The sequence below is a fragment of the Penaeus vannamei genome, chromosome 10 (assembly GCF_042767895.1).
Source record: "Penaeus vannamei isolate JL-2024 chromosome 10, ASM4276789v1, whole genome shotgun sequence".
NCBI lineage: Eukaryota > Metazoa > Arthropoda > Malacostraca > Decapoda > Penaeidae > Penaeus > Penaeus vannamei.
The window spans coordinates 21,576,731-21,589,230 of NC_091558.1; the positions used below are offsets into that span (position 1 = coordinate 21,576,731).

Here is a 12,500-nt window from a genome sequence, read left to right on the forward strand (position 1 = left end):
GAGAGAGAGAGAGAGAGAGAGAGAGAGAGAGAGAGAGAGAGAGAGAGAGAGAGAGAGAGAGAGAGAGAGAGAGAGAGAGAGATAGTAGACAGATAGATAGATAGATAGATAGATAGATAGAGAGAAAGTGAGAGAGAGAGAGAGAGAGAGAGAGAGAGAGAGAGAGAGAGAGAGAGAGGGAGAGAGAGAGAGAGAGAGAGGAAGATATATATATATATATATATATATATATATATATATATATATATAAATATATATATATATATATATATATATATATATATATATATATATATATAGAGAGAGAGAGAGAGAGAGAGAGAGAGAGAGAGAGGCAGCCCTCTCCCCCTTTCTCTCCCTTGCTCCATAAGCTGTTGTTATTGAACGCGAAGATTAATTGATCGCGTGACAGCTCAACACTCAGCCGCCGACCCGATAAATCTCACCTAGTCTTTCCTCCTCTCTCTGGCTCTCTCTCTCTGTCTGTGTATCCATCTATTAAGCTATTGTTCTCTCTCTCATTGTCTATCATTCTCTCATTTTTTTCTCTATATATATCAATTGTTCTCTCACTGTCTCTCTCTCTATCTATCATTCTCTTCTCTCTCTCTCTCCCTCTTCCTTTCCCTGTCCCTCTCCCTCTCCCTCTCCCTCTCCCTCTCCCTCTCCCTCTCCCTCTCCCTCTCCCTCTCCCTCTCCCTCTCCCTCTCCCTCTCCCTCTCCCTCTCCCTCTACCTCTCCCTCTCCCCCTTTCTCTCTCCCTCTCCTAACCAAAGGCCAAAGGTGAATCGCACCTTAATGAGTTCCACCTTCTGCCGTTGGTCCCGCTGGCTGCCGAGGGAGAGGCGGGAGCTCGCCCTCTTCGGTTTAGGAGAAGGATAAGCGATAAGGATTGGAGGTGATAACAGTGGTGCTGATGGTGATGGTGGTGGTGATGGTGGTGGGGGTGATGGTGGTTGTGATGATGGTGATGATGATGGTGGTGATGACAGTGATGGTGATGATGGTGATGATAGTTGTGATACTGGTAGTGGTGATGATGCCGGTGGTGATAATAGTGGTAGTGATGATGGTGGTAATGATGGTGATAACATTGGTGAGGGTGGTAATGGTGTTGAGGATGACGGTTCATGGCGTTTTGCTTTTTTTTTTTGGTTCGTAATATTTAGATTATTTATATTGGTTTATGTTGTTGATGCATATGATGATGACAATAGTAATTTTGATGATCTATAAATAATTTTCTCCATAATGGTAATGATAAAAAAAAAAAAAAATAGCAGCAGCAAACAAGGATGATGACAATGATCATAATAACAATAAGAACAAGAACATAAGAATAACGTTATTAATGTTATATTAAAAAGCAACGAGCGGAAATCCTTCCCGCAAAGGAGGTTAAATAAGCGTAAAAGGATGAAGAGGAAAATTAACCCCGAGAGAGGCGGCCAAACTGGACGAGAAGACGCACCCTCTTTCTCTCCTTCTCTCTCTTTTATCTGTCTTTCTCTCTATTTCTCTTTTATCTGTCTCTCTCTCTTTCTCTCTTTTATCTGTGTCTGTCTGTCTCTCTCCCTTTCTCTCTTTTCTCTTTCTCTGTCTCGCTTGTTCTCTCCCTCTTTTCTCTGTCTCTTTTTCTCTCCCATCCTCCCCCCCTCTCTCTCTCCCTCCCTCCCTCCCTCTCTCTCTCCCTTCGCCACCCCCGTAATAACCAGAACAAAAATATGGCCCTGTAAATATTAGGGTCGCTATCACAGCCCGTTAAAACAATTTGATTCTGCCTTAAACTATTCCAGCCTTCCCAGCACATCATAGACCGGATGCCACATAATTGAATCCCTTTTTTCTCCGTTCGCCGCCGCCGCTGCCTCCGCCGCCGCCATCGCCCCGGTTTTCTCTTCGCCGCCTCGTGAAATATCGTCTCAGCTGCGTAAATGGGTTAAACAAAGGGCGTTCTTAGGGTAAGGCATTAAAAAAGGGCTTCTTTTCTTTCCCTGGAGCGCTCGAAAGGCCGTGGTGGGAGTCGCTGAGAAGCCCTGTGGTAACTTTTTCAAAAGAGATAAAAATTCCCGCCAAAAATATAAGGAAGGGGAACGTCGACCCGCGCTTTGTCCGAAACAAATGAAGATCGTGTGAAACGCAAAGGAAAGCTTAACGAATACCCCCCCAACTCCCTATATCGCGCCTCATATATTCAGTGGAGGTTTAAATTAGTACACTTACACCCAGTTAGTCTCTTAGGGGGGGCGCTAATGGCTTTATAACGCCCCTGTTCATTTATTAAGTGAGGGGCGGGGAAGGAGGAGGAGGAGGGAGACACTCAGCGCATGTGCACGATCTCTTCAACAGAAAGATTATGCGTTGGGACTTTTGTATACAGATGGTTTCTTTTGTTTGCGCGAGTGTATTTAGTCTGAGTTGCTGTGTCTACGTGTGTTTGTCCTTATGTAAACGATGTATTTATTATATTTGCATAAAGAATTGTATGGTCACATAAATTTATGATTGAGATAGGGTCGCTGCGTCAGTACCACAATAAACGGTATTTAATACTGATTGGGTGAGGAGAGAGAGAGAGAGAGAGAGAAAGAGAGAGAGAGAGAGAGAGAGAGAGAGAGAGAGAGAGAGAGAGAGAGAGAGAGAGAGAGAGAGAGAGAGAGAGAGAGAGAGAGAGAGAGAGAGAGAGGAGAGAGACAGAGAGAGAGAGAGAGAGATGAGAGAGAGAGAGAGAGAGAGAGAGAGAGAGAGAGAGAAAGAGAGAGAGAGAGAGAGAGGGAGAGAAGGAGAGAGAGAGACAGAGAGAGAGAGAGTGAGACAGAGAGAGAGAGAGACACAGAGAGAGAGACACAGAGAGAAGAGAGACACAGAGAGAGACACACAGAGAGAGAGACAGAGACAAAGAGCAGAGACAAGAGAGAGAGAGAGAGAGAGAGAGAGAGAGAGAGAGAGAGAGAGAGAGAGAGAGAGAGAGAGAGAGAGAGAGAGAGAGAGAGAGAGAGGGAGGGAGAGGGAGGGAGGCAGGGAGGAAGGGAGAGAGAGAGAGGGAGGGAGGGAGGGAGGGAGGTGAGAGGGAGAGAGAGAGAGAGAGAGAGGAAGAGAGAGAGAGAGAGAGAGAGAGAGAGAGAGAGAGAGAGAGAGAGAGAGAGAGAGAGAGACAGCGTGCTAAGTTGACGCATCAAATATTACGCAACACAGAGCAAAGATAGGCTGATAACAGACATAATATGAATGGAAATATTATAACAAATATGTCGTAATACAGACGTATATTCCACTACGTAGGTGAGATAGCTAATAATATATATATAGTTTTTTTTTCTTTTTATTATTTTCCTTTCCATACACCCACACTTTGTTTTTTTTCTTCCTCTGCTCTTTTTTTTCTCTCTCTTTTCCCCCTTTTTTCTCTCTTCCTTCCCCCTTTCTCCTCTGCCCATTTACTCCCATGTATTTATTGTTGTCCATCGGGGGGGGGGGGGTGGGGAGAGGGGGAGAACGATCACTTACCGACGCTCCTTCACGCGCTTATCAATGTCTCTCCCTTCTCCCTCTCCCTCTCCTCTCCTCATCCTCCTTCTTCTTTTCCCCTGCCCCCTTTCCCCCTCCTTCCTACTCCCTCTCCCCTCCCTCCCTCCTTCTTTCTCCTCTCCCCCTCTTCCCTCCTTTCTCTCCCCCTCACCTGCTTCTCCTCTCCTCTCCCCTCCTTTCTCTCCCCTCCTTCCTACTCCCTCTCCTCTCCCTCCCTCTTTCCCCTCCTTTCTCCCCCTCCTTCTCTCTCCTTCTTCCTCCTTCCTACTCCCTCTCCCCTCCCTCCCTCCTTCTTTCTCCTCTCCCCCTCTTCCCTCCTTTCTCTCCCCCTCCTTCCTACTCCCTCTCCCGTCTCCCTCCCTCCCTCTCCTCCCCCATTCCCCTATTGCGATAAAGAAACAAGTTATGTCCCGAGATTTATTGAGGGAGGGAGGGAAGGGAGCGAAAGAGGGAGAGAGAGAGAAGGGAAAAAATAAAATAGAGGGAATTTTTTTTTTTTTTAGATAAAGGAAGAAAAAGTGGGGATGTTTGAACGTTTGTATATGTAAACGAATGAGGATTGAAACAAACTGAGAGAGAGAGAGAGAGAGAGAGAGAGAGATAGAGAGAAAGAGAGAGAGAGAGAGAGAGAGAGAGAGAGAGAGAGAGAGAGGCAGAGAGAGAGAAGAGGGGGGGGGGGAGAAAGAGAGACAGAGAATAAAGAAGAAGAAGAAGAAGAAGAAGAAGAAGAAGAGAGAGAGAGAGAGAGAGAGAGAGAGAGAGAGAGAGAGAGAGAGAGAGAGAGAGAGAGAGAGAGAGAGAGAGAGAGAGAGAGAGAGAGAGAAATAGAGAGAAAGAAAGAGAGAGAAAGAGAGAGAAAGGAGGAAGGGAAAGGCAGTGGAGGGAATAAATCGAGTGTGACAACAACAAAGGAAGAGATTGAGACGCGACTTGTCAATATCTATTTCCTTTAAAGGATGAAAAACAAACATAAAAAAGTGTGATTCATTGGCGTCGAAGGTGAGGAGGGGACGGGGTGGGGGCATAGGGGGGAAGGGGGGCACAGGGGGGATGGGGGGATGGGGGGAAGGGCTGGCCATCTTAAAGTTTTTTAAAAGTCGAAATTTATTCCTTGTGATTTGTATTTTGTTGCTTCATTTTTGTTTTTTCCTATTTTTCTTTTTCATATGCTTGATCTCTTTTTTTCTGTTTTTGCTTCTCTTCTTTATTCCCCCTCCCTTTTTCCTCTTTCTTTTCCTGTGTGTGTGTACATATGTATATATTTAGAGATAGATAGATTGATACAAAAATAGATATGGATATATATCCCTCACTCTCTCTCTCTTTACCCCTCTCCCATTACCTGTCTTTCCCCCTCACCATTTTCCTCAGCCTCCCTTCCCCCCTCTCTATCGCTCTCTCCCCCATCTCCCACTCTCGCTTCTTCTCCCTCTCATCCTCCCCTCACGTTTTCCTAATCTCCTCTCCTTTTCCCCTATTTTTTTTATTTTCCCCTAATTTTCTCACTTCTTCCCTTGTTTTTCTCCATATTCCCCTCATTTCTCCCCTAATTCTCCTCGTTTTCTCCCCATTTCCCCCTAACATCCCCTCATTCTCTCCTCATTTTCCCCTCACCAGAGACCCCCGACTTCAACGTAGGCGTGGACAGCAGCTTCCCCTCGGGCATCTGCTCCCCTCACGAGGTCCCGAATCCTCCCAGTCTTCAGCCAAGGACTCAAGATCCTACAACAGAGACGAATCCTCAGCCTGCGTTCCCTCAGCCTTCCCCGCACCTCTCGACCTCTCCCCTGGCGAGTACGTGTGGCTGTGTGCTCTGCTGTATATATATATAAATATATGTATATATATATATATATATATATATATATATATATATATATATATATATATATATATATATATATATATATATATATATATATACATATATTGTTGTTTTTGGGGGGATTTTTTGGGCCTTTTTTGAGGTGTTTGAATCAATTTGTTTATTGTTGTTATTATTACTAATGTTATTATTATCATTCTTCTTCCTCTTCTTCTTCTTCTTCTTCTTCTTCTTCTTCTTCCTCTTATTATTATTATTATTATTATTATCATTATTATCATCATTATCGTCATTGTCATCGTCATCACCATAATCATTGTCATCACCACCTGCAGCATTATATCCGTTGCTATGATAATGATAATGATAAGTAAATTGATGATTATGATAGTAATGATAATAATAAGGATAATCTTCAATACGGTGATAATGATGAATAGTAATGATAATCATAGCAAGGATGATATCGATGATAATTATGATAATAGTCATAATAGCGATGATGATTAAGACTATGATAATATTGATATTGATAAAATGCAGATTTTTATGACTATTCATTCCGATGTATTTCCAATAATCTTTTTCTTCCTTTATTATAACTGCTAAAACTTTCCTGTAACTTTACTAAAATTTTCTTATAACTTTCCCATAACTTTCTTATAATTGTACTAAATCTTTCTTATAACTTTGCAATTTTTTTTTTCATATAACTTTACTATTTATTTCATATACCTATCTTATAACTTTGCTAATATTCCGTCGCAAATATATCCCTTTTGCGAATCGGACTTTGATGTTGTTAAATGCGAAAATGAAACACCGTAGACTTTTTTTCGACGAAGACATAATCAATAACAAAAGTCAACGGAACTTGCACATCACGCCTCAGGTAATTAGCAATGCTTCCTTTGTGTCTTAATTCAACATTTAATCGCGGGTTTCTACAGATGAGTGATAAGTTGACTGAGCGTATTAAGAAACTGATTGATTCTATAAAGCCATTATAATCATCTCATTTTTTTTCCTTCATTTTTTTCATTTCTGTTCTTATATTTTTTCTTTTCTTATGGATTATGTATATTTGTTCTTTTTCTTTTCTTATAATGTTTTATTTATTTTTCTTTTTTATAATATTTTTCTATTTTTTTCTTTTCTTTTTTAATAATATATATATTTTTTTCTTTTCTTTTCTTTTTCTTATATTTCTTTCCTTATATTTATTTTTAAATTTTATTCTAATACAATATCTTCTATTTTTTTTCTTTTATGATATATTTAAAAAAATATTTTATTTTTTTATGATATCTTTAAAGTGTTTCTCTTCTCATCTTTATTTCTGTTCTCATACTGTTTTTCTTTTATTTTCTTACAATATTTCTCTTGCTCTTTTCTTTTATTAGAATTTTTTTTTTCTTTTTCATGCCCTTTAATATTTTTTTCTTTTCTTTTCCTGAAATATTTTTTCTCATTTTTTTCTTTATTATGTATCTTGACTTTTTAAAAATAGCATTTTGCTTACTTTTTCTTCTCTTTTCTTCATTTTTAATTTTTACTACTACCATTCCTATTACAACTAATGATGAAAATACTAATGATTATAATAATGATAATAATGATGGTAGTAATGATAATAATAATAATAACAATGATAATGATAATAATAATGGTGATGATAATAATAATGCTGATAATAATAATAATGATAATAACAATGATAATGATAATGATAATAATAATAGTGATGATGATGATGATGATGATAATAATAATAATAATAATAATAATAATAATAATAATAATAATAATAATAATAATAATAATAATAATAATAATAATAATAATAATAATAATAATAATTATAATAATAATGATAGTAATAATAATGATGATGATGATGATGATGATGATAATAATACTAATACTAATACTAATAATAATAATAATAATAATGATAATAATAATAATAATAATAATAATAATGATAATAATAATAATAATGATAACAATAATAATGATAATAATAATGATAATGATAATAATAATAATAATGATAATGATGATGACAAGCCCCTCCCACCCCAGTTCCAGACCCTCGCTCCATCCTCAGCCAGGACGCCTCCGTGGTCAGTCCCCACCATTTAGTGGATGTCATTCCCCCTCATATTTCTCCGAGCCCTCAGCAACAGCAACAACAACAACAGCAACAGCAACAACACCAGCAATTACAACAGCAACAACAGCAAGGGTTATTACCTATAGAAAAACAGGAGGAACCAGTTTCACAACCCGATTCTACACAGCCGAGGCTTGAGGGTATGTAATGGTAATGGAAATTAATGGTAATGATGATAACCCAAATGGAAATGATAACCATCCAATAATATCCGTTAAAGTAATGGTAATGGTAATATCTAATATGTTATTATCTAATAACCATTAGATAATAACACCATGGAATAATAACCATGAAAATAATGGTAATGGTAGTGAAAATGGTTGTGATTGTGTTAATAGTCTAGTGAGCTGCAATGATGATTAGTGTGAGTTGATAACGTAATGAGGAAAATGAAGATAATGATGGTAATTAGATTGGCAGTACAATGATGGTGCTTTTATTACAGAGAAAGAGAGAGAGAGAGAGAGAGAGATTTAAGATTTAGATTTAAGATTTAGTTTTAATTCCATTTATTACAATGGATATTCTCTGCTGTGACATACTGTCTGTTTTATTTTGCCCAAATCTCCCCCTGTGTGCAAGGAGTGGCCGGGGTTACCACTCACTGGCCGGGCGTGGGATTGAACGCAGGTCCGCAAGATTGCTAGTCCAGCACCTTATGAGAGAGAGAGAGAGAGAGAGAGAGAGAGAGAGAGAGAGAGAGAGAGAGAGAGAGAGAGAGAGAGAGAGAGAGAGAGAGAGAGAGAGAGAGAGAGAGAGAGAGAGAGAGAGAGAGAGAGAGAGAGAGAGAGAGAGAGAGAGAGAGAGAGAGAGAGAGAGAGAGAGAGAGAGACAGACAGACAGACAGACAGACAGACAGACAGACAGAGAGAGAGAGACAGAGACAGGGAGAGAGAGACAGAGACAGGGAGAGAGAGATTGCGATGGTGATGTAAATGAGGGTGATGAAAATTATAATAGCAATAGTGATAGTGATAATGATGATTATGATAATGGTATTGGTGATGATGGTGATAATGATAATAATAAAAATAGTAAAAGTAATGACGCTAATTTTACTGATAATAAAGATAATAGTAATAATGACGATGACAGTAATAATAATGATGATAATAGTAACAGTAATAACTTTAATAACAATAATGATAATAATAAGGATAATAATAATGACAACAATAACAATAACGATAATAATCATGATGATAATATTGGTAATAAAAAAGTAACGTGTCATCACCAATACCCAAAATAACATAACCAATACTTGCATCATTCCCATCACAACCACCATTGCCACAACCCGGTTATCACAAGACCGTATCACAACATCCATTATCTCCAGGCACAGCGGAGACCACAGACGAAGAAGAGGAAGAGGAAGAGGGGAGAAGAGGAGGAGGAGGAGAAGGAGAAACAAACAGTAAGAAAAGAAAGAGGAGGATCCTGTTCAGCAAAGCACAAACTTACGAATTGGAGCGCAGGTTCCGCCAGCAGCGCTACCTGTCCGCGCCCGAGAGAGAACACCTGGCTTCTATTATCAACTTGACGCCCACGCAGGTAGGGCTGGCGGGGCAAGGTGGGTTGGTGCTACTGGGTTGGGGAGGTCGAAGTTTTTTTTTTTTTTTTTTTTTTTTTTTAGGGATGGGGTGTTTTTTTGTATTATCTTTTGTCTTTTTTTCTTGTTTATTACTTTTTTTTCATTTTCTATTACTATTTGTTTTGTCTTTTTATTATTTTATTATATCTTTAAAGTCTTTTCTCAGTTTATCATTGTTATAATAATGATAATAATAATAATAATTATTATTATTATCAATATTATCATCATTATCATTGCTATTACCATCATTATTGTTATTATTATTGTTTTTATTTTACTTGTTTGTTTTTGAGAGGGTCTGTTTAATTCATTTCATTATATCTTGATGTTTGTCTGATCCTCTTTGTCTGTCTGTCTGTTTCTTTCTTTATTTATTTCTCTCTCCTCTGCCAGTCTCTCTCTCTTTCTCTCGTTCTCTCAGAAATTGTTTTTTCTCAGCATAATTTTTTGCAGTAATGAATTAATTTAGTATCAAAAAATCATATTTCTTCCACCTAAACGTAAAAATAGATGTAATTTTATTATCATTATTAATCTTCTACGTTCTAACATTCGAAATAATTCACATGCAAAAAACTAGAATTTGACTGTTTTAACATCAATTATAATCATATGCCTCTTGGATTGGAACTAAAACTGGTGGATGAGGTGGATCGCGAGGCATAAGTCGGATTGATGGATAAGGTGGAACGTAAAAGATTAGGTGGATTGATGGATGAGGTGGAGCATGAGGGATTAGGTGAATTGGTGGCGAGGCGGAACGTGAAGGATAAGTTGGCTTGGCGGATGAGGTGGAACGTAAAAGATTAAGTGGATTAGTGGATGCAGTGAATGGACAGCGGTCTTAGGATGAACAACTTGATAAACAAAATATCGCTCCATTCATATCTGGTTTAGAGCTATGTTCAAACCTTGTAAAGTCGGTTTAAATGAGCTCTAAACCAGATTTAAACATAACTCCGTTCAAATCTGGTTTAGTTTACTGCTCTGTTTAAAAATGGTTTACAGTTCTATATGAAACTGGTTTAAAATCTACTTAAATCCGGTTCCTTTCAGAGTTCCTTTCAAATCTGAATTTTGAGCAGTATTTAAACCTGGTTTAGAGCTCTCATAAACCTACTTTAAAACTCCGTTCAAATATGGTTTAGAGCTGTTATTAAACGTGGCTTAGAACTCTATTTAGACCTAGTTTAGAGATGTATTTAGATATGTTGTAAAAAGCTTATATTGCCATTTTGATTTGATTATCTGTTTGTTTATAGGTTTATAGTATTCTCTAGCATGCCTCATTTATTATACTCTCATTCTTCATTTATCAAAGACTATCATTTATCATTATCATTCCTCATTGACTTTCTAATTCCTCATTTATTATAGACTATTATCCCTCATTTATTATATACTCATTCTTCATTTATCATAGACAGTAATTCCTCACAAATTATCAATTATGATTCTCATTTATCATAAACTTTATCATTCCTCATTTATCATAGACTATCATTCGTTATTTATTACATTTGCAGCACGATATTCATAATGACTAACCATTCCTTCCCCCGCAGGTGAAGATCTGGTTCCAGAATCACCGCTACAAGACGAAGAAACAGCGGACGGATCGCAGCGTGGAACTTGGCCCCCTCACCTCGCCCCGCCGCGTACCCGTGCCCGTGCTGGTACGTGACGGAAAGCCCGTACCCGTGCACCACCCTCCACCGCCCCAGTTCAACACCACGCCCTCCTACACGCCCTCGTTCCTCGACGTGGGCGGGTACTACCAGCAGGCGACAGCTCACATGAGGGGCATCCCGACGCCTTCCTTGCCCCACTCGACTTACGCCTCGATGGGGATGATGTCCGCAGCCGCCGCGTATAATAGCCCGGGCCTCCAGGGGCAGTACGGGAGCCACGCCCTCACGCCCGCGGTCACCTCCTCCGCCACCCTGCACTACGCAGCGCCGCCCACGATGGCCGAGGCTCCCGACCCCTCCTTCGCCCCCGCGCAGTATACCGCCCCCGGGTTCTCCTACTCGGCCCAGACGTAAGGGGGAGAGGGAGAGGAAGTAAAATATAAGAAGGTACGGGGAAATAAAAGAAAGAAAGGAAGACGTAGGGTGGAAGGGGGAGAGGAAGGAGGGAAAAAGAGAGGTGAGGTTGAGGAGATAGGAAGAGGCGGGAGTACAGAGGAAAGGAGAGGCAAGGGATAGGGGGATGAAACCTATTAGTGATACCAGCGATGCTCGAACTGACCAATCCTATTGACGGTCTTCGCTAGCAATGCTCACAACTTGGTGTTCCTTTAGAAATCTTAACTAGCATACATTACCGCGCTACCCTTTAATCTGGGTAAGGTTTTCAATAGCATGTGTGACTAGCCGCGTGAGTTCCCAGAGGATAAAAATGTGCAGGACATAACCCTCGTATACACGGGTCTTTGGGAAGTTTAACATGAATCTTGGGAGAAATCTAGAGCTATGTTTTTAAGTACGGGATGTCCGTCAGTCTCTATTTATTCATACATATAAAGCCCTGCTATTCACATCATTTCAGATTATCGAAGAAGAAAAAATGGAAGTTTGGTAAAGAGATTGAAAAGAGGTACTGAACGCGGTGACTATGTACTGTTTTTTTTTATTATTTTTTTTTGAAGCACTACGCCTTTCTCTCTCTCTCTCTCTCTCTCTCTCTCTTTCTCCCTCCTTTCCCCTCTCACTTCCTCCTTTCCCCTCTCTCTCCCTCCAATCCTCTCTCTCCCTCTCTCTCTCTCTCTCTCTCTCTCTCTCTCTCTCTCTCTCTCTCTCTCTCCCCCCCCAAAAAAAAACAACTTAATAGCAGACCAATGAGTAAGCCAGATCACATGAGTAAATCGATGAGTAACCAAGTATGAGTAACTCTCCTCTCCCTCCACCCTCTCCCACCTTCAATGGGAATTCCTTTCAAACAAACAAACAAACAAATTCATAAAGAGAACGGTGGCAACTATGGACTATTTTGAATGGCAAAGAAAACGGGAATTTCGATGTCTCTTCCTTGTGCATTTTATTGTTTTACTGTGTGTTCATATTATCTTTTTTATATGCTGAGAAGAGAGAACTGCAATGACATGATACCGAAAGAAATGAAAAGAAATAAATAATAAGAGAATAATTATATTAACGAGAAGTTTAATTTCCCCCCCTATTTTTTTACATGACCAAATATCTGTGATGAGAGAAAAAAATATTCTTTTTCAAGACATTGTTTTTTCTTTTGTTAACTAAAATATAGATAGATTTTTGTTTTCTTGAGATATTTCTTGTCAACAAACATTCATTTTCCGAAGACAAATTCTCTATCTTTACCGAGAGAAGTTTTGCATTACCATAATA

General features: G+C 39.2%; 1 protein-coding gene across 1 annotated transcript in view; it reads left to right on the forward strand.

Moving 5' to 3' along the window:
* The window catches only part of LOC113819917 (homeobox protein Nkx-2.5), a 24,370-nt gene extending 12,993 nt beyond the window's left edge, over positions 1–11,377 (forward strand). The window contains exons 5-8 of the mRNA XM_027372150.2: positions 5,146–5,322; positions 7,439–7,669; positions 8,875–9,089; positions 10,698–11,377. Coding sequence (XP_027227951.2) covers positions 5,146–5,322; positions 7,439–7,669; positions 8,875–9,089; positions 10,698–11,177 — 1,103 coding nt within the window. The 3' untranslated portion in view covers positions 11,178–11,377. The remainder of the gene's footprint in view (positions 1–5,145; positions 5,323–7,438; positions 7,670–8,874; positions 9,090–10,697) is intronic.
* The last annotated feature ends 1,123 nt before the right edge of the window (positions 11,378–12,500 follow it).